This window comes from Lytechinus pictus, chromosome 11 (assembly GCF_037042905.1).
Source record: "Lytechinus pictus isolate F3 Inbred chromosome 11, Lp3.0, whole genome shotgun sequence".
Classification (NCBI taxonomy): domain Eukaryota; kingdom Metazoa; phylum Echinodermata; class Echinoidea; order Temnopleuroida; family Toxopneustidae; genus Lytechinus; species Lytechinus pictus.
Window position 1 is genome coordinate 27604987 of NC_087255.1, and position 23793 is coordinate 27628779.

General features: G+C 35.5%; 1 protein-coding gene across 1 annotated transcript; it reads right to left on the minus strand.

Moving 5' to 3' along the window:
- Positions 1–1837: 1837 nt before the first annotated feature.
- Positions 1838–5885, minus strand: LOC129271613 (uncharacterized). Its single transcript, XM_054908918.2, has 5 exons — positions 5626–5885; positions 4128–4295; positions 3182–3247; positions 2446–2484; positions 1838–2038 (listed from the first exon to the last, which is right to left on the minus strand). Exons 2-4 carry the CDS (start codon positions 4264–4266, stop codon positions 2459–2461), a joined length of 231 nt encoding a protein of 76 aa, XP_054764893.1. The 5' UTR covers positions 4267–4295; positions 5626–5885; the 3' UTR covers positions 1838–2038; positions 2446–2458.
- Between the last annotated feature and the right edge of the window lie 17908 nt (positions 5886–23793).

Consider the following 23793-nt stretch of genomic DNA (forward strand, 5'->3'; position numbering starts at 1 on the left):
CCACTGTGGACATATCAATTACAATTCCTTGCATATCTAAAAACATGATTGCAAAAAAAATGCCAAAATATTTCAGTCATCCCCCCGACCCCTCAACACGGATTTACGCCAGTGTCGTGGATACTTCATTCTTTTCCAGTCATAGTATTGTGGTTTTTTCCCCCAAAAATCTACAATTTTGTTAGTAGAAAAACAAAGTTTTATACTTTTGTTTTAATGTAGACACAAGGTAAAGATATGGCTATGTAATATATAAAATGATCTATACAAAAATGTATCTTGGGGGATGTTTTTTTTTTTCTTATTTAATGAAGTATATAATTTTGAGTAGAATTTATGCAGATGCTGCAAAATTTTAATCATATGTTCCCCATTCCTTCCTATCTTCAAGGAAGTGATTGTTTTTTTAACTGCGTTCTGTTTTTCTATTTCTTTAAAATATTTTATATTTGTCTCTCCTTCTTCATAATACTGCACTCGTGACCTGATTTGTGCGCCAGCACACTGTTTTGAATAAAATTGTTCTATTTTCCTTCTTAAATCTACTGTATCTTTTTCATGATTACCCTTGTCAGTGCTATTAATAAGCTTTTCATATTTCCTTTCTAGAATCTTTATATTAGCATTCTCTTTTGATTTTAGACGTTTGGCAAACGAAGGGAGCATTCTTTTATCTTGATTTTACACATATCCCAAATGTATGATATATCATTTTGAAGTTTCAGCTCGTCTTTCATTTCATTTATTATATTTCTAATTAACGACTTATATTCTTCATTCACTAAAAGAGAGTTATTCAACTTCCAATACCCTCTACCTCGATTTATATTTCCACAAATCAATGTTAATGTAACTGCACAATGATCAGGGCACAAAGCTACTGGTTTTATACATGCCTGTCTAACGTAGTTACATAAACATTCTGTGACTAGCCAAAAGTCTATTCTAGAGGCCATTTTAAGAAACGTATTTTTGAACGTAAATTGCCTACTTTCTGGGTGTAATTTTTTTTAATCCAAACGTCGACTAATTTGAAGTTTTTAATCAATCGATTATATTCAGGTAACTTTTTATAAATAGATTTTGCTCTTAAGGTATCGAGATCAGACCTGTTCACACAGTTAAAATCCCCTCCAAATACTAATGCGTACGTTTTAGTGTCGGTATGACACTGAACCCAGTTGCTCAGACTTTGCAAGAATTTACTTTTTTCTTTCTTTTCTGTAGGTACGTATACATTTACCAAGCATATTTTTCTATTACCAATGGTCATATTAACCAATATAATATCTTGGGGGATGTTGATAAAACATTTGTTGGTATTACAGATAATCATTCCTTTTTCTATTTACAATGGGAAAATCATGAGAAACAAGTTTTCTCATGTATTCTTAAACAATATTCACTGACGAGCACGATTTCTCTCTGTGGTTCTTGCACACATCCTTAGAAACGCTTGCCTATTATTATAATCACACCCCCACACTTTTTATTTCTCTTCCCTCTCATTTTTTTATTTTCCCGTGATTTCAAACACACACAAACACACCATTACACACACCCTCATTTGCATACTCACGCTTACGTACACTTAAGCCACACACACACCCTCGCACCCTGTTACACATACACACTCTCACACACCCAGTGCAAGCACACGCCGAGAGAGAGGGGGAGTGGAATTATCACAATTTGCACAAGAACATGTCATCGGTCGTACATGAACATCACTTATAAGGAACAGCTTTATCAAACATCACCATCGGAATCAGTTAAATATAGGGAAATTGTGTTTTGAATATATCGTAGAAAGAAGTCTGATGATAGCCGGAATCAATGTATTTAAAAATGCATTTATTGAGTATTAACAAGAATTTGAGAAAATAGAGTTATTTATGGAGTGTCTTCTTGAAACATTTCTCTGTATCATAAATTAAGTTGACGTAAGAGTGGAGTGATGAAGTTGACGTCGTTGGAGAAGGGATGCAGTTTGAAGTATCGGAGGTATACCTGATGTCAAATTATCGGAATCGAGTATCTGTGTAAAACAATGACACGAGTAAGAGATGAATGTACAATGTGGTATAGAATTTACCTGAATGTAAATAACGGAACTTAAGTTGTTAATCCTACATAGGCATACGGAAAAGGTGGATGTTTTGTTCTTCCTCTTTTTCTTTAAATTATATGATAATGTCGCTATGTTAGCTGGTATGCTATGGTGTTAATTATATATACAGTACATGTAAGGTATTTATTTGAGAATATTTGGATTATAATTCTATTGAGATCAGTCTTTAGACTGACCTGATTAAATTTGACTAAGGTTTTCATTACATTTTATCATACCATGCACTATAAAGTGTGAAGCATAATGCTAAATCTCTAAATAAGAATCGATAGTTCTACCATTAAATAGAAGTAATATCGTTAAAGTCAGTTTACCGTGGTTAAGCCTTTAGATTCCGTTTCCGTCTCCGGCTCCTGGTAGAAAAAGAGTTTAGGTTAAGTAAAGTAAAAGGATGAATTACATTTCATGTAGTCTCGCTGCGAATTGTATCGATTATACCAATCTTCGAATCGAATTAAGCGTATGAGCATACCGGCACTACTTTTTAAAGTTGGAATTTGCAATGCAATATCTCTTAAAAGTCTTAGAATCTCGTCGTTTGTGATCAAGGTGGTGATTAATTCAATGAGTCAACAAAAACATATTGATAAGTTAACAGATTAAGTAAGGTACGTAAATCCTCAGAAAGGATGTGGGTATTGGATACATGAACAAACGAACGACCCAATTCCGCCTCTTGGCCCAAATTGAGTTAAACATGGGAAATATTTGCATATCTCTATACATGTATAGAGGAGTCCTTCTTTTTATATCAGAATTTTAGAGTGCTCAAAATGAATTAGTAACTAACCAAGCTCACCATTGGACACACGCACAAAAATCGTTTAGTTTTTGTTTATTTTCTCCTAACTATCATGGATTTCTTTCGTACTTATGTTTCATATGCTTTCTGGATAAAAAAAATCATATTATTAAAGCTTCATCCACAATATACACATAATGCAGTAATTCATTAACATAATATACATAGTAATTACATAGCAAAAATCGAAACTACTATCTTCATGATTGAGTGATTGGTTGTCATATTTTATTCAAATAGTTACATACCGTTACAGAAGACGACCTTGTCGTTGCGCCTGTTACACCAGCAGTCCATGTTGTACTGTTGACAGTCTGAAAAAAGAGGATATGTATATACAGGGATATTATAATAAAATAAATATCTGATATATTGTTTGATTTCAAAATCTTCCCATTTGGATTCTGAATTTTTTTTAGAGTGTTAGAGCGCTCTTGTATCATTTTGATATGAGATTGTTTTAGATATTTGTTTTCATTGATTTATTCGTTATCAATTTCTCTGTCGCGATTCTTTCGATCGAGATAAGTGTGGTCAAACGCAGAATATTTATCCTAGAGGGAAAATATTTACAATTTTAAAGGATACCCCCAATAAAAAAGAAAATCAAGGGAGGGAGCGAACCGACGGATGTGAAATTTGATGGGGTATGCCGTCCTAAATAAATTCCAAAGTACAGTATATGATGCAAATATAGATGGTAAATCCATAAGGGAACGATTTTATGAAAAAAATGCATTTCAGAACATTTATTTACTTACAAACTCCCTGGGAAGGCACCCTTCTCAAGCTTTGGTGTATCGGTATTAAGATTTCATACCGATGATCATAAAATATGATCTTCACATCAATATTATCATTTTAGTCATAATTAGTTGGACTGACTCGTACAGGATCACTTAGCTATTTCGTGTACATTATGTTAGTAACATCAAAGGAAGAATTTCTCACAAGTGCATGGGACATCTCTCAGATGAATTTAAAAAATAAAAAGATAAACTCTACCCTTAGATCAAGCTGATTTTTCGAGCATATAAGCGGTCATGATAAGGGATTTTAATTTATATTTCTACTAACCATTGCTTATGGTGTATAAACTATGAGATATTGCATATCTATGTAGATCATCATCTGACCCGAAGCAGGAAAATTGCAAATTTGATCAATACTGATGAGATACTGAGAAATACTTACACTTGTACTTCTTGAGGTTCCTTCCCATACCCCTCTTCTCGGTCTCAAAGAACTCAAGGGTATCGTCGTTCATTTCGTAGTCGGCGAGGGCGGCGACGATGAGGGCGCAAGCAAGAACGAAGAACAGAGCCTTGGCCATTGTGGTTGATTGATTCTTTCAGATTATATCTGCATGTTTGATGAGGGTCATAATGAGATAAATTTTGAATTTTCAAATTGTAATTATTGTTCCGATATTATGGTTGTCCAATGCCACCCTTCAATAGGAAAATTAGAGGGCTTATATTAATAGTCAGGTCCATATTGAGAAAAGTAGACTGCCTTAGGCAAATCGTGTTAATGCTGAAAAAAGAAGTGTTTTAGCATAATTATTTGAGGGCGCTGTTTGCCAACCTTAAATTTGATGTTAAAGTCATCAAATTGGCAAAAGCAAAATGGCCGCCATTCTACACTTTTTTGGTTCTATTCTGACCCCAAAAATATTGCAACAAAAAGGTTTGAGAACTATTGTTGGTACTATTCGGTTTCAGGAATAACATACTAACATTCTACCAAAGTCTGCAACCGGGCAATTGCTTATTTTTAAGATGGTGTCAAAAATGACCGCCATTCACTGAAAATTAACATAGTCGATTCTTTATCCACCCTAGACATCCCTTTTCTGTGCATATTCCATTGATTAGGGGGCAAAAAATTCTACTGATACAGGTATAAGAGTGAACATAAGCACTCCTGTGTATCTGAAAATCGAAGATGGCGTCCGGCAAAGTGGCTGCCATAGCCTTAACAATTCACAATTCATTTATTACTTATTTTAGTATCTTTAATTTTGGTTTTATTCAATGGCGGATTTAATGGTTAAGTAGTGCATTTGAACAAGTAACAAGAAAAGTCTTTTGTCCAAAACTCCAAGATGGCTTAAAAAATGGGGTCTTAAATGGCTGTCATTAATCAAAAATCGACATAGTTTGTTTGATAATCGCCTGGGGAATACGATTAAATGCACAGTAATAAACATTTTATTGTACTTTTCACTGATTAACAGGACATTTCACTCAGTCCAAATCTCTTATTATTTACCGTTTATTTATGAATAAAGAATCCGAATCTACTGTTGAAGACAAAATCCGCATTATGATTGTCCCATCGAAGTGCTGCGGATTTTACCTCAAGTATTACTTCCTGTGTAATTGATTCATATAAAACCATATAATTTGAACCTGATAAATGGGCTCTCACACCGACGGATTGTAGTGTGACCTGCCGTTTTCTCATTTAATCCCACTTCTTAATATCAAGTATTGGGTTCAAGTTAATCATATGAAGAAACTTAAGTTGTTAAAAAAAATGGAATTATTGGAATCAAATAATGGTAATAAGAAAACGACTTGCCACAGCCAACACACGTCGCGTCGGTATGCTGGCCAAAACTTTCTGGTGTGATGGTCCCATGCATAAGATAGTATATTCCGAAAAATTAAAAAATTTAACAGCTTACCTGACAAATAACAGAAGACTTGATATATCTGCGATCAGGAAGGAAGATGATATCTCATCTCCAACGTTCTCAATTTATACTAAATTTCAAGACGGTCCATCCCTAAGATTGTTTTTAAAGATTATTCTTTTTTTCTTTCTTTCATCAATCACAACTTGTAATTACGTTCCAGACCGAAAGGGTAGACATTAAACTAATTAAAGTCAAGAGAGTGTATTGTCTGAATTGAATGTCAATGTGTAAACGTCTCCTCCACATATGGTGGCTAAAACTCTAAATAGTAATTATCTAATGTAAAGGCGATGATCGAAATTATCCTGGTAGGATTAAAGTTTTTCCGAAGAACATCGAGGTCAAAATCTGTCTTCACCTATGTGCACCTTTACTATGACATAAGGCTTCCACCATGGAGCTAACACGACTTGCGGCAATGCTTCTACACCGGCTGTCGTTATGACTGTCTTAATGTTATAAAAGTTGAAATGATAACAAAATACAATTCTGGGTAAGAATAATGTTCTGATAGATTATTTCGTGTCGACAGACAGGACAGCATCCAGCCCATGACGGAAAGCCATGTAGCGGTGAATAGGTAGTTCATATTAAACAATGGTATATTTATAATCATATCCTTATATTTATTTCATCAACACAATCGAATTTAAATCACAACCATTCAAAACATTTTCTACAGTTGACGAATACAATTATAATAAAATAAACAATGACTAGTACTTCATGAAACTTTATTATGATGGTTTATATTAAGATTCATCAATTTCGTTGTACCTGCATTGAACTACATGTATATCACAAAATAATATTTTCATTAGGGGCATTAGGGACTAACTGCATTAAGATTTAAAAAAAGAAAAATGTCCGAGCTTTTCATCAAATCGTTACAGGTTGGAACCCCAAACCCTTTCTTTCAATTTGGAGAAGTATAATGTTAGTACTTTGCCCATATTTGCCGAGAGAGATTGCACTCATCTTTAATAAAACCGTGATATATATTATGCCAACTGGTCAATACTATGTTGAACCTTGTAGTTTATGTCCTAAACACTGTTGATAAACGGGCAGTAAAGTTGTTAGTGTTCGAGTTAATACGGAATATCACACCATGGATGTTTCAGGATTTTATATATATACAGTGCGTATCAAAAAAAGTTTACACTTTGAAAACGCCCTGGGAATTAAAAAATATACAACATGAGGGTATTTTTTCACATATAATCTTGGGTTTGGGTCTCATCTATCCAACAAAAGTAAAAGTTTTGACAGAATGTTACACTTGAGTGAGCACTGTCCATTTGTGTAAAGCTCGCATAAATCTGTTTGCGCAGAAATGCTAGTTTTTCACGCTGTGTCAAGGGCAAATGGCGATATCAAACTCACCCTGCGAAACATTTCTCCTACATTTCCTTTGCTTTTTAGTCAATCGAAATAAAACGGATACATTCAAGCATTTTGTAACAATTTTGACAACCAAATTGAAATTTCAACACTTAGTAAGCACATCTTTACCCTTTTTTTGCCAGCTGGATCTGAGGACATAACTGAATCTGAACAAAAGTTTATATCAGACATCTCCAGAATTTTTTCACTAAGTTTTTATCATTTAAAGAGGGTTTACATTTCAATTTTCGTTTAATACTTGTTTCTCCACACTTTTCCCAAGCTTGACAATGATTAACAAAATGAAAATCAAGCCTAAGCCATTTCATGTAAATCACAGCTCAGTGTAAAGCAAATATCGTCACGATGGCCTCGGTGTGTGGGGGAGTTGGGTGGGGCGCAATGCACTCTTCGAAGTGTTTTGGGCAAGGAAACAAGTTAAAAAAAGTATAAGATATCTTCAAATCAATTTTACTAGCAAAATTCCACGTGTTCGTCATGATTAAGGTTTACTTTTATTTGCATAACTATTTCAAAGATCTACGCCATTTTTCACTAACTTTTCAAAAGTCAGTGGTGCTCACTCAAGCGGAAATATTTTTCGACAGTTACATCATCATTTACTTAAATGGATCTGTACCAATTTTAAAATGTGGAAAAATCTTCAGGATTTTACAAATATATAATTTTACAGGATTTTTTCTAAGTGTAAACTTTTTTTTGATACGCACTGTATATATAAATCTCTGATGATTTGTCATTCAATGCTCTGCAACCAATTAAAACCGAATGTTTGTTAAAGTAAATGATAAACATCATGAAGTGCTTTCCAAATATCTTGTTGTTACGGTTGGTAACAACCGTACGTGTGAACCGTTGGAAGCGATTTACACGTTTCATTCCATTTATTATTTCTAAAACCAGATTGAAATTCCTGTGATTATTATTTGAGCAAAAAAAAAGATACCCTCTTATACTCTAATTGTAAGAATGTTATTTTCATTCAACATGTTTCATCATGCTCGCATATGACGTCACAAATAAACAATTTTGAAGAAAATCATAGTTCTCCCTATTCTTTGATGGGGTTTCTTCAAACCTCCACTAATATTTTTCTCTTTTTATCGTCGGGGTTATCTTATTAATTAAACCCATTATTGTGTAAATGAGTGATACCTTTATTTATTATTGCGCTTTGTTTTGTTATTTTACTCGTAGTAGATAGTCTCATTCATGTCATTTTCTTCGGTTTCCACCGGGCAGGGTACACACTCACACTTTCACCCTCCCTCACACACTATAAACATGCACACTGTGCGCATCTAACACATGCACCAGTAAACACTCCCTCTCACACACAAACACATTTCCCTCCTTCTCTGTCACCATCTCTATTGCTGTCTATTTACCTCTGTCTGTTTGCCCCCCCCCCCCTTCATCCTGATGTCACGATTGACAAACTAAAATAATTGTACAAACAGTAAAAGTTGGCAAGAATAATTGTCATTTTATTCATGAATTTTGCTGATCGATATTGTGGACATAGCAATGTAATATTTCACGGCCATTCTATATACATAGCATAGTCCATATTTCTGTGAGTGGCAAGACAAACAAAAAACAATTCCTAAGAATGGTGTCCTTCTCTACGAAGAAGACTGGTTGATGATCTGAAGACAGGTCAAAAGCAATTCGTTGTCAGGGCAGGAGATTAGTAGTCAATTCAAGGTTGGTCATGTCTGATGTTTCATGTGGATTGTTTAGATGCCAGCACCATCTCCAGCGCCTGTTTCAATGAAATGGTTTCATGTACATTAACATTGCGTCAAAAATGTTTTGACCCAAATTCTCCAAGACTAAACCCTTTTGAATCTCCTTAGAAACAGACTGAAACAATAATACCCTGAAAAAAAATCCACGATAGATAAATGCACGGAGGTTCGTGTGCTCTAATTGCTCTGGAAGTACCCATCTACCAGATGTTATAGAATTACGGATATTTTGTTTTTACTCGGCAATTTCGAAAGGAATAATTGGCACGTACTGGTTTTGGATTCTGTATGTCGTCACGACTGGAATCTATGATTTATGTCCTTCTTTTACTTGATGATACATATCTGTATTAGTTTTCATATTCTTTCTTTTAGATATTTGCTTCAAGGACAGACTATTCAGCAGGAATTTTCAGAATTGTATTAAAATAGTGAAAACATTGAAAGATGTCTTCGACAGAATTTAGAACAGAAATTATAAATTGATTAATTCAATTAATGCCAATATAATCTCACCGTTGCAGAAGACAACATTCTTAGTCTTCCTAGAGCAGTAACACTGTTGGCCGAATGCCATGCAACCTGCAGGGGGGGGGGGGGTACAAAGACAGAAGTAGAGAGATAGAAAGCACGATCAATTTCGATTATATCATAATTATACCCTATCCAATGATTTGGCAATATATTGAATAGAGACCAATACATTTACTCCAGTATTTCAAACAAAAGTTGACTGGCAGTCAAATTTGCATTCAGTGGGTTGGTTGCTTGTGATTTATTTTAGATAAAATTTTTTTGGTCAGTTTCACAAAATCGAACGCAAAGCTCAAGCTAACTTTTTTAAATTTAAAGACCCTACAGACCTGAAAAAGGACTCGTTAAGGACTGCTTGTAGTGACTCATGAAGATGATATCCCACCAAATAAATAATGTGAGAACGAAGCGCGAGCTGAAAATTTTCAATATCCAGAGATAATAAGCAATCTTTTTAAACCATGATCAGGAAGGTTATCGAACTAAACAAAATTTTCAATCACCATCACATTTTTGTAATTATGAAACATGCAGTATGTGTATCTCGCTAAAATAAATAATGAAAGCTCAAATCACAAGAAGAATAATATGTGTACATTGACTTGAACAATGAACTTTAATCCCCATGTTATCCTATTAATTATATAATTTATCCATCCCAATGAACAACCACTGCGAGGGCGAAGCGCGAGCAAAATTTTGAATTTTATAACGTGACTAGACAGAATTGTGCTAACAGAGACATTTTTTCAAAATTTGATGAGTGAGAATGATGTTTCGAAGCACTTTACAGCTTGAGCATGTTTGTTGAGTAAGATGCTTATGACAGCATTAACTATACATTTTTCCCGTTTTCAATTTTTTTTTTTGGGGGGGGGGGTGGGGGTGGGGGTGGGGTAACGATCCTGACGGGGGACAAATGTTACAACAACGTTTCACATCACAAGATATCCTTTGGATTGTTGTGTATTTCAACGTACTTAACCAAATTATGCCCTTAAAATGTAATTATTTAAGTTTAAATTCAATTTGTTTATACTTTAATTGAAAAATAATACACTCGGTTTCTTTATTTCGTCTCACATAGGGTTTTGATACAACATCCTCAGTTTTATCTCTATTTCCCTCAATCACAATTTTTTTTTTCTTTTCTGGAAGATGTCTTATTACTTACTCTTGTACTTCTTCAGATTCCTTCCCCTCTTCTCAGCCATGAAGTAGTCCTCCAGGGTGTTCTCATACTCCTCCATCTCGTCAGCGAGGGTAGCCACGATGAGGATAGCGGCGAGAACAAAGAATAGAGCCTTGGCCATTTTGATGTCGGTCTTTATTGCTGAGAGAAGAGGAAAAGCAAAACAATACGATTCACTCTAACGCACAATGCAGAGTCATTATTTCTTCCTTTTTAGATTTTGGTAACTGCTTTTTAAACTTGAAAAAGACTGTGGGTTAAACCGGTTTGGTATCTAAATTCAACTTGATTGATTTCTCCCCTAAAATCCATTTTACCTAAAACCCAAAAGCCTTAAAACCGAATTAACGTTAAGCGTCTCTACCCTCGTTCAGATGTAGGGCTGTTTTGGTCGGAGTAAGGTCGGAGGGAGGGTCGGAGGAAGCACATGTCGGAGGTAAGGTCGGAGTAGTGCCCGTCTGGACAGACTTACTGTGACCTTCTGCCGATCAACTCGTTCAGACCTGGGTTCCTAGTCGAAGTAATCTTGCCACGACCTCGCACGAGCCATAGCGAGGGGGGGGGGGGGTGGTAGGGAGGATGGGGGTCAATAGTAACTTCCAGAAGTGGTTTCAGGCTCTCACCGTATTGGTATCCCGTTTTCCCCAATTCGCCCTCTGTTTCTTTCCGTCAACAATTTTCTTCTCCATTCTTATTAGTATTACACAACCGAACTTTCTATAGACTTCGAACTGCACTGCACACAAGTACTACGCAAAATGCCAACATGTCAATTTGACCCCATGCGCGAGGTCGTAAGGTCATACTCCGAGTTTTGTCCGCAAGGGCAATTTACTCCGACCATGCCGACTGGCTCGTCGTGGTAGTACGTGACATACTCCTGGAAAGAACCAGGAGTATCTTCGTAGTAGGAAGGTCCAAGTAACTCTGTTCACACTGGTACTACTCCAACCTTTTCTCCATCTGGGCTTCCTCCGACCATTCTTCCGGCGTTACGGACCAAAACAGCCTACCCTTGGTCGTGTTAAGATAAATATCATTGGAATTTTGATCCGTCTATAATATATTTTTACTCCAATTAGGAACCCACGTCTGAACGAGGCTACAGATTCATCCCCATTCACAATTCTCGTAGATAAAATAATCAGTGACTCGATTGTCAAATTCATAACTGATTTTTGAAACAAGTTTCATGCTTAGTTTAGGATGCTTCTTTAGAAGAACGAAGGCTTCACACAAATTTCACTTGTTAAAAGGATGAAATTGACTCAATATATAAGTGAAAGTCACTCCTAATTCAGTTGACTATATTCACTCCCTCCGAGGCGGGGATCATTCATTCTTTTAAGAGTACATGAAAAATAAGAAATTCAGTGGTCTGTGGAGTTTTGGCGCAGTCACATTTTCTCTTCGGTTGTCGAACGACGAGTCGAAAACGGCGGTTTTAACATTGTTCGTACCAGCTATAGGTGGTTTGAATGAAAATGAATAGGACTGCTGTTTCGACTCGCCGTAGGGGAAATGTGACAGTGCCATTATAGAAACACATTCCAAGAGCTTCGAATACTGTATACTCACCAGGAGAGGCGATGTGGATGGATCAGATGTTTCTGGGATGATGTCTATATCACTGCAGACTTTCATCTATTTATACAGATTTGAGGACGAAAGACTATTGCCCCAAAGTGTTGATGCGTGATAAAAGCTGGTTATTTAGGTTAAGAACTTCAGGATTTAGTTAAAGGTGTTCATAAATTATGCATTAAAACAATGCATGCAAAAGACTGAAAGGGCTGTGACCCCATAAACTGTTCAAGCGTGGGGCCTATAGATTTTTGAAAAAAAGTTAATAATGCCATCGTGTTTAAACCTCTCGTGCTGTGTGAAGACCTGTCAGTTTTGACGGCGAAGACGCCAAAGATATCATAGAATAACCATACAGCAGATGCAAAGGAAATAACAGGGCGGAACTAATTTAAATACATAGGTCGGGTAAACATGGTAAGTTTGTGTGACCAGTTTGCTAGCCCTGCTGACACTCAAGTATATCGCCATACACACCCAGGACCGAAAAGAAACAAGCATCAGAAGCGTAACCTTTGCTGGATCGGATGCAATACTTTTCGAAAGAAAGCCCCCCCCCCAAAAAAAAAAAAAGGTATAGGAATCGTTAATACCATATTCAGACGTATCTACATAATCCTTTCCCTCCATATTAAGTGTTCAAGATTTTGTCTCATTAACAGTTTCTTAAGTTGATGTTTTATGAGCTTTACACTTAAAATGGAATGTACATGATACGATAACATATACAACAAAAATCGTGCAGTTTAACATTAATGACAAATACCAAGTACAAAGTTTAGATTTTGGAAAATGTTTAGGTTTACTCAATATTCAAATATTTTTTATGAAACAGTTTTGAATATATTTAAATGTGTATGTTCCATTTTGATTCATCGTGAATGGCGAGAACCATTTTTATTTGTTGTTGTTGATTTCCAGATACATTTTGGAAGGTATTTTTGCCTTATGGCTTTTGTGATAGCTCGATAGCTTTTGCCCATTCTATTAAAGATCTAATTGTATTATTTAAAGATGCGTAATTGAGTTGATTGCGAATGGCAAGAAAGATAAAACGTCGAACAGTCTATTCTATACACGATGAATAACAGGGAACCAAGGATGTTACCCTGTGGAACGCCACAATTAATGCTGATTTATTAATTTGTGCATGTCACTTTATGTTTTATAATGAATTGTGCACCATTGCAGGGGCTTCCACAGCACAGCAGAGTACCATCTTATTTATTCAAAAGAATATTTTGTTTATGATATCGAAAGTCTTAAAAATTTACAGGAATGTTACGATACTATGTTGCTGGTGATCAAAGCTTTGGATAATGTATCGGCTTATTTCAATATTGCCTGAATTTTATTGTGGTTTGCTCGAAAGCCAAATGGTGACTTGTAATAATTTATTATTTTGTGAAAGCCTTTAACTCTACTAAATATAATCTAAATCTTCTAAATCCTATGAAATCTAATTAACATGATTCAGAATGTCTCATTTCGTGTGGCATATTATACCTTATTTTAATACGCATCACTGAATAAAACATGATACTAAACAAAAATGATACTAAGAATCATTAGGCGGGCAGTATCTAAATTTAAAAAAGAAAGTAAAATGCCTTATTCTATCAATATTTGCTCTTTGGTATAATAGTTTAATCAAAGGAAAAAGTTGGAATAATAAGGCGCTGTTCCTAATGAGCTTTCGATTTCCTTTCTTTTTAGATACTAGTAATACCAGTTTATAATAACGATTTCAAATACAAGTTTTCAAAGAATATAATCAAACGAATATTTAACAGTCTGTCTGCACAAAGAAATAATATATATATATGTTATATATATATGTGCAAAAGGATTCTGGAATAAATTAGCAAAAACAAAAAGGAACAAAATTATCGGTTCTTTTTTTTCAAGCAATAACAATACACTGCCCAACATGTGCTTAATTTGTTGGGGAGATTGAGGTTTCATGCTTTCACAAAGTTTGATTAATGCAACTGTGCCATATTTAGATCTACGATGGTTTAGTAGTGACAAATAACGTTAGTGTTACAGACTTTCTCATTAAATCAGTGTTTTTTCTGCAATTACGTTCATTTATCTTTAAATTGTTTTTACTCACTCGAATAAAGTGTCATTATACTTGATTGATAAATTATTATTATACATTTTTTTTTTTTTTTGGGGGGGGGGGAGGGTTCTTGGAAGCACTGTATATACATGTACAATAATGATTATAAGAAGTAGTATAGCTGCTGAACAGCAGCAGGGGTAGTAAAAGTAGTAGTACTGATCAGAACAGATTGTACGATAATCATGATGATGATTATGAAAATAATATTGCAGATGCTTAACCCTAACAAAATTCATATTTTTTCCTACAAAACTGTAGGTTGTCTTTATTTTGCACCAATCCTATTACCTGTCTCATCACGGGTTATTGAACAAAAATGTGCAGAACGTTTAGATACAGATGGTATGTACCGGACATCGCTTCTTCCCGCGTTACCAACATTGCTTAATATCAGTCTAACAACTATCTGAGTCGGTGAAGTATAAAGGAACATCGAGGAGCTGAGCATGCGCAAGAAAACTCAACCAGCCAATGGCAGACGCGGGCTCCCGTGCACCAACGCTCGAAATCAGTGAAGGAAGGAGTTAGTAACGAGCTGAGCATGCGCGAGAAAAGCTCACCCCACCAATGACAGACGCGGGGTCCCTCTGTTAGTAAGTCATCCATATTCCAAGATGTAGCGGGTGGGATGTACTTGCGAACTTCTAAAGTACAGTAGCCTTATTATCTTATGACTCATAAAATTTGTGAGGGAAGCATTAACACCTCAATTGCATTAATATGGAACCCGAACTATATTTTGGGAATTTACACTTCATGAAATTCCATGTAAAAAGACGTTTACTATTGATGAAATCGAAACACAAGAAAATGAACCTAAACAAAATGTAAATCAGAGAAATTTTTCAAACAAATAAATATAAAAAATACCATGCTCCTTGACTGTTTGTTTAGTTTTGTAACGTATTTAATATAGGGCCTACACCAATGTATTTTATTTGTTTGAAAAATCACTCAGGTAAACGTAAAAGCGGACTTTGTCGATAAATTTTGCTGCTTGATAATTATTTTTAATTGATGTACTTTTTCTATTATTTAATCAATAATCCGGAAATGTAAGGTATGAATATGCTGATAGGCTGGATACGTTTCTTAAATTGCAGGCATAGGCACACTAATGATTCATGGGCGTGATCATTGCCATATGGTGATTATGTAGTTTTTATTAACATGATTAACATGCCATGCTGGCAGAAGGTTTGAAAGTCAGACATTGTGGTGACTGTTATATTAAGTCAGATGAAAATTATAAGATTATGGGCGTTACTGATAAACATTCTACATGAATTTATTTAATAATAATCCGCTTTTACATAGCGCTTAATACATCGTCGCGACGTGTCTAAGCGCTTTACAGATATATTATTACCCCGGTCATCGGATTCAATCAGTCATTCCCGCACACAATGTGTGCACATCTTCCACTCCCTGGGAGTATTCCAGTCAGTCGCCCGTGAGGCACACACAGTACTGGACAAGCTTCAATGAAGTGTGGATTAACGCCTTGCCAAAGGACGCCAGACCGCGGTGGGATTCGAACACACGACCAACCTCTGTTTACAGGGCGAGAGTCAGAACCACTATATACACCACGGCTGCTCCACTTAGAAATCATTATCTTTTAGGTTAAAACAATTCCACCCATTTCGCCGTCATGCCAACTCATTTCTTCACCCAGATGACTCTTGAGCCAATTATGAACACTATTAGAGAGACATAATTTACATAGGATTTTCTTTCTTAATTTGAACATTTCATAAATAACATGAGATATTTTCTTAATTCAAATCCATAACACACACCCATCCTCCCTTACGGGCACAGACAAGCTCAGCCACGCGCACATCCCCACTCCCACTCCCCCTCACACACCCCACACACACCCTCACACTCACTATATTATGCAGAGGGGAAGAGGGACACAAAGTGAGAAGATGATAGGGGAAGTAATGAATGATATATAAAATTGCGAAATCCACACAAGAGGTCGTAAATTCATGAAATTATGGATTGGTCACAAGGATAAAAGTTAACCTAGTTTGGGGGGGGGGGGGGTATGGTAAATCTAACAACCTACTCGTCTTGGGATATAATTCGATATAATATATAATGTTGACTGACATTACATAAAATGATGCAAGCAATATTGTCCGACTGAGTGTAACTGTACATCTATAGCAGGTCATGTACAAAACATACAACCAATAGGAAATATTAATTGTATATATTGATATTTCAACTTATGTACTCGTTGAATCCATAAACTCTTATATAAACCTCAATGACCAGAATTGGTTTAAGAGTGGCTGTAAATAGAGCACGCCGGAAATTACATATAGATTTTAACCTTTTGGATTTTATTTTAAAGATTTGAATTTAAATCATTTGAAATTTCAAAATCAGCCCTCAAGATACGAATATACCCAACGGTTTACCTGTCATTATTCCCAGCTTTTCTGGTTTTATTTTGGAGTTCTTGAAAATTAGTCCATAGATATTTTATTGCTAGTATTGTTACTCGTTTTACCTCAGAATAATTGTATTCGCTTTACTATGGTTTTTCTGCATTCCGGATTCTTATCTTCACGTTCTTTTCTAAATGAAAATTATAAAATTTTCTGTGGTCTAAAATAACGCCAGGTGTATCTGTTTGGTATATCTGGCCGCCTAAACCCACAGTCTTTGAGTACTTTATGAGGGTAGTGGCGTTTTTGTGATCTACTCGTTCACTCCTGTCACCTAACCCCTCAGTTCTTAAATTCATTTCTTGAGGGCGGGGACTAATAGAATGACGTCATTGATACAATGATATTCTTAACTTCTTTTAATAATCAGGAGAAGCTTGTTTTGCAGGTATACCATCCGACCGTGAAGACTTTATAAAAAAAAAACTTTTCATAAAAATACTTGCACACACCACCGCGATACGCATCGCCATCTTCGACGTCATGCATTACAGTTAAATCTCTGATTAAGGTCAAAATTAGCGAGACAAGTTAATAATGAAAGCACGAAGGTATGACTTTCTGCCAGTGGACATTCTAATTAATTCTGACATTGGTTCAAGAGGACACTGCTTCGGTTGTCTGGTTGTAGAAGGAAACAGAGACATGTGACCCCGTAACATCAATAAAATAGAACAAAGTGTATTTCAAGACATTGATTCTTGTCCAATTAGGAAGCCAAGAGATGGGAATAGACAGGTTCCATGACATTTGCTCAGGCGACAATTGCTCTGATGGGAAATCTGCACGTTAAGGCAAACCTAAAGCCAACCCTCCAAAACTCAATAGGACCTAATCCTTATCTTTGCATTATTCTGAATCAAAAACTCTATTACAATCCTGTCTCTAACCGTGTATGGCCCTAAGAGATATTAAGACAGGAGTGAATGTCGGAACAGCATTATGTTAATGTATTACTTAATGTATCATTTACACCCAAATTAGGGGGTAGATATGATTCTTACATTGTTAGAAAATAAGTGGTGCTGATTACCAAATTCTATTAATTTTAAAACCTTGAATCCATTATAGCCATATATTGATGAAAATGTTGGGAAATTGGAAAATCAAGAATTCATATTTGGGTATAGTTTCCCTGTACAAAGTGTAAGAATATAAGAATATATCTCCAGGCGCGCTGATTGGCTGTTGCTTCCACAGTGTAGAGGCGCTCTATACGCCAGACGGCCATTTGGCTCATGACGGTTGTGAATCGACCGTGTCGCTGTTATCGTAGTAGCAAGTAGAATTTTGCTCACGAACAGAAGATCCAAAGGGGCTTTCGCAATCGCTCTTGCGATCATTTGGTCACAATATATGTTGCACACAATCGCCACGGCTGCTAGCAGTCGCACCATCAATTGTGAAAAGGTCTCAACGTCCCCGTTGTGGTTGCAAAAAGTCCATATTGTTGCATATGAGTGTGAATAAGAAATGTCTGCAAAAACAAACTTTTACCCACTACAAACATGGCGCAATGAATCATGCCAGGTAATAAAGAGGGCTCATTCTCATTTTTAATGATTGTTTTTATATATATCTCATTCGATTAATGTTGACGTAGAATCCCTCTTTCTCATTAACATGAGAGAGATTTTTTAATCAGAACTTACACAATGGTCAACACGGCGAAGCCGATTCCAGCCAGATCTAATCTATTCCGTTACAATCAACGACATACAGCTCAGTCTCTTTGATGTGACTGTGACTCTAGCTTGTAGTGAAAGGATTTTCTCTTTCTTAAAATACTTCCACTTACTAGGTGGGATTAAATTTTTAAGTGATTAAAAAGAACAGAATGAACATGTTAAACAGATTTGTGCCCAACAGGATGGAACGAAACACTCCGATGGGGTGTGAAACTATTCTCGTTTTGACTTCATGTTGAGCTAGCTGTTGGACAGGGTTGACTGCCCAACATGCCAACGGCTTATGCTAATCTGTCGGGTCGCGTTCGCGTGCAAAATCACTCGGGTTTTGGATTTGTTTGGATTTCAATGCGATTTTTTTCTAACGGTGTCTTCAATGCATGGGACAAACACGCTGGGAAAATAAAATGAAATTGAAATTCGTGTTTCGTTTTAAGCCGGCAAGTGCCTTAAAAAAATGTACTAGACTACTGTTTTAACATAACAAGCGAATTTTGACTACTGTTTTAACATGATCACATTCCACATATTTGACCTAATTTTTGTTGAATTTTGTGTACATCCCACATCGTTATCTGCCATTTACTCCAACATGTACTTCTCTCTCTGCACTCGATTTTGATCGTGATGTATACTAAACTGAAGTTATTGGTCACAAACACACGAACTTCTAAGGTCTACGGTATTCTCTTCTTCCTGAGGAAAAAAAATCGTTTGGGGTATGATTCTCGCACGAAAAAATTCAAATCAGACAGAATTATCAGACCAAAATTCCAGTATATCATAATTCGTATATGATATATGAATCCCTTTCGTTTCCAGTCTTAATACAGGTCTTATTATCGTCCTCACTCTTGCTAATTATTTCACGAAAATGCTAATTATCATACCGTACTGAAAGCAAGTCTAGATTAAACCCGGATTGGAAACATACAGAAAACAGACGACATGGCTTCAGAGAGTGACGGGTAATAAAAATTACTCAGTATTATTTGTTATTCATGTTTTACATTGCATTGTTTATGCTCTCGCTCTCGAATTGATTCATAGGTGAAGCAGCCAGCACTGTAACGTTAGGATCTACCTCGGCTCGACTAACGTTAGCTTGCTTCTATGCTACCGATGCACGACGGTCCGACCGCGGCAGGGTCCCGCCATGGGGCCAGGCATGCAGGCATGTCCGCATATGGGAATTTCAATTTCATTTTATTTGTCCCATTTTATTTTATCTGTCCCATTGAAGACACCGTTAGAAAAAAAATTGCATCGAAATAAAAAAAATCGCCCAAAATAAAAAACCCGAGTGATTTCGTCAAATACCGCTGTGCTTCTTGTTTTTCTTTTTATGAACATTAGCATTACTTCTCGTACAGGAGGAGGGGGGGGGGGAAAGATTTTTGTTTGGGGGCAAAGCAAACAAAGGACACTTGTACATGTATGTCAAAATGAGTATTTGGGTTGTAAAAGATATTTTCACAATCGAATTACGTTCCTTTCTGGGAAGTTTCTGAAGTAGCTGTGTGTTTAGTAATAATTTGTTGAGCAAAAGCTTTTTAAAGTAATTTTCTGATTGCTAAAACGTACATTTCGGCTTTATCTATTCCGCGAGCGAGCGTAGCAAGTGAACGATTTTTGAAATTTGAAGTTTTATTAACATATTTCTTCGAACAACGGATATTTGAATATTTTATGTGACCGTCGACACTTTTCTTTGGCTTTAAAAAACATAAACTTCTGCCAAGGGGCGGGGTGTGCCAGAAAATTACTTTCATCCATAATTTATGTTCCCCTATTCGCCCCTTAAAGCTGATTTTTATTGTTTTCTTTTTTTTACTCGTAGTCCTAACTAAAGACCTAAGTTTTAAGTACATCTTAGTTTTGTTCTTACAAACATATCTCATAAGGTCTAAATAAATATTGCGAACGCGATCGAGCTCAAATTTTTCGGACTTGTATTTGGACATGAAAATCAAACAATCAGAGCAGTTTGGTAATCGTAAACATGGTGAAGAAGATTCGTTTAGCGCGAGTGCAAAGCGCAAGCTGAAGTTTTTAATTTACTGGCCTGAAAAGGGAAATGATAAGGATTGCTTTTATACTAATGAAAAGGCTTCATATTTCACCAATCGAAGAATTCGAGCGAGGGAAGAGCTGGCTGAAATGTTTTATTTTCTGACTCCAGTGAAAAACTGGCCTTCTTAGACCTTTTTGTAACCACGATGGGTATGTAACGGCCTGGTCCCACTGGCCGATGGACACAAAACGTATTCATAAAAGACACAGTGGACGAGCAAAATTTCGAGGGTGGCTCCATCCATTTTCATCCCCTCCAGAAACATGAGAAATTGATAAATTTTGGTAACAAAATTGTGAAAACATAAATGGAAAGAACGGCCGCAGGTAGGATGTAGCGTGGATGTTAAACGGATGTTCATCGGAAACCTAGCGGATGAAAACGGATGGAAGTGGATGCCAACTCCAAAGGGGTTACGCTACATCCTTATATATATATATTCATTGCTACTAACGATTTATATAGAGTTCCATGTTTCTGATCTTTCCTCTCTTTTTCCGTTGTTCAGCTGCAGTGGATGTGAGTCGCGAGGATGCCCAGAGGATGCAGAGAGGATAAACATTGGACGTTTAGCGGATGATAACAAACATCGGACATTTGTTGCTCGTATATGTTTAATTAATTGCTGAAATAAAGGGAGTGAAAATAATAATTGAAAATAAAAATCTTCTTTGAAATATCATTCGAGTTTGACACTCAATATGCCATACAACCTACGGTTAACTACGCAAGATAGTTCAAAAGATGACCTCCGCCAATGATGAATCGAAAAAAAAAACCGAAATAATTTGAAAAAAAGAAAAAGGAGAAGAGAGAAAAAATAGAGATTAAAGATTTTAGAAATGTAGTCCAAGCAAACTAGAAATCACCCAAGTTTAGTCTTTCTCTAGATCTAAATTAAAAAAATATCACCTTTGCGTATGCACCCCCGCCACCTTCATTATTACAAAATCATTAGGGTTGCCACCTATGCAATATATCGGATTTTAAGTGATCGTAACAGAAAACAAGGGAGTCTCTTATAAAAAAAAATCTCAGCTCAAGTTTTGATTTTCACAGAAAGGGGTTCTGATTGCTTTGAAACGATTCTATGACAGTCAGAGCATGGAGCTATTAACACAGCTCCATCATGTCCATGGTCAGAGGATGACATCGAAGATGTGCGGTTAAAGGCCTGTGGTTAGATTTTGTTCATCATTCATGGCCATGGGTGCAGATATACTATTGACGCTATATAGGGGGCTCTTTCATAAGGCTACTCGTAAAGCAACATACGTATTGCCCAAAGGATGTGACCTAAGTGTTTTCCTAGAATATAATCAAATTATGACTGTATTATCAAAGTATTATCATAATTTTATTACAAATGCATTAAAATTGACTACTTTAATCTATGGAAAACCCATATTTATTCAAATAAAATTGATTTTATCGGTAAAGTAAGTTTGTTTGTTTGTTTTATTTTTCACCATGCATTGCAAGAAATAAATTGACAGAATATAATGTTACATTGGTAATAATAGTACACAATAGGAACTAAGCATAAACATAAACATGTTTGAAGTGCAGAGTCCCTTATACATTATAACATCGTGTGTAAGTTATTCGTTGAATTTAAACATGGCTCGAAATAAGCATTAATGAAAACCAGAACAAAAATTAAATTAAAATTATAACTAAAATAATTACCCTATAGCATATTAGGATATAGACATCATTCACATTTAAAAAAAAATAACATAAACAATCATCATGCACCTCAATATTGAGAGTAATTTAGAGAAATATCATTTATCAGTATTTGGATAGATATAAATCCTTCATATTCTTCTTGAATGATAAAATATTTTTACAAATACGGATATTTAAAGGTAAAGAATTCCAAATGTTAGGTCCAACATATTTTATTGATTTATGTGCTAATGCGCTCCTGGGAGTGAATAAATGAAAAGCAAAAGAATATCTAGTGCATGGGATAGCTATGAATGTCTATATATTCAAAGTAAAATTGTCGTGAAATGATAAAGGTAACTCATGTTTATTTAGATGATACGTAAAAATTACAATTTGCTTTTTATGAATATCAGTAACTTTCAGTGTTTTCAGTTTACAAAATAAAGGATCAGTACAGTAATAAACTTGAGCCATTATCATTAAAGATCATTGATGGTCTAGTCGTGTCATTGTCATTAGCCCTAGCCCTTGTCATTATAAAAAATTTACCCTACTAAGCTTGTTTATGTTAAGACGTATGGTAGCAGAACTTCTATTACAATGTCATGTATTAACAGATGGAAACCCACGAATTATGTTAGGTTATACTGGTATTCAAAAGCACACTTTTTCAATTCAAATAAACATTTATTCTCTTCTATTTCACAAATTTCTACATCTTTTGTAAACATAAATTCATACAAAAATCAGTTAATTTATTAACAAACTTCATTCACTTAACATGAACATTTTGTTTTACAATATATACAATGATAACATAAAAATTATTTAAAACAGTACATCGAATACACCAGTAATACATCAATACATTTTTCTTAGATTTCCATTTAATTGAAAGAAATATACATATATACATCTATATACATAGAGTAATAACGTTTTGAAATTTTAAATAGTGAAAGTATAGCATAATGCCATATAATGAAACATTGTATTTATTATTTACTTATCAAACACAGATCAGAAATCAACTTATATATCTATTTCTATATGGTTAGTCTTATAGGATTTTGTTTTATTTCGGATATTGAAAAACGCACAATTGCGTAAGAAGAGTGAACTAATTCTTTAACTTTGAAAGTAACCATACAATATCTTGAATATGGACAAGCATTACTGCGTCACTTTCGTTCATTTTGATATGTTAGATGAGTGAATCTCTCGTTTGGTTTCCTCAACTTTACTTCAGTCATAGTGAGGTGTAATCTGAAACTAACATACTAGTTAATCAGAATGCACCCTAAAAGGAAATGTTATTTTAATCATAATTATGAATGGCATCCAGAAAGCCAGCAGGAATAGACTTGAACATGTCCTTATTCATTACGAACAATGTGCTCCCTTTTTGCGTTGTTTTAAACCAATTTGCGTCAGAGGAACAGTTTTCTATGCACTGTAAGCACAAAATAAAGACATGCAACGAGCGTAAAAATAACAATTTCATGGTCCCTGTTCACGGGAGTAACATGATGAAAATTGATTCGTCAGATTGAAATGTCACGTGACCACTGATCCGTTGCACTCTTTATTATGAGTCCATTTTAGAATGGCACCCCTTCTACGTTTCAATCTCACCCTTGTGTATTAGCCTGTTTAGCA

What these genes read in the sequence shown, in the direction of transcription:
- LOC129271613 (XM_054908918.2), bottom strand. Translation starts at nt 4,266, where the DNA reads ATGGCCAAGGCTCTGTTCTTCGTTCTTGCTTGCGCCCTCATCGTCGCC. An exon ending in GAACCTCAAGAAGTACAAGT is followed by an intron (nt 3,248 to 4,127) that starts GTAAGTATTTCT and finishes CTCTTTTTTCAG; the next exon opens with ACTGTCAACAGTACAACATG. An exon ending in CAAGGTCGTCTTCTGTAACG is followed by an intron (nt 2,485 to 3,181) that starts GTATGTAACTAT and finishes TTTTTCTACCAG; the next exon opens with GAGCCGGAGACGGAAACGGA.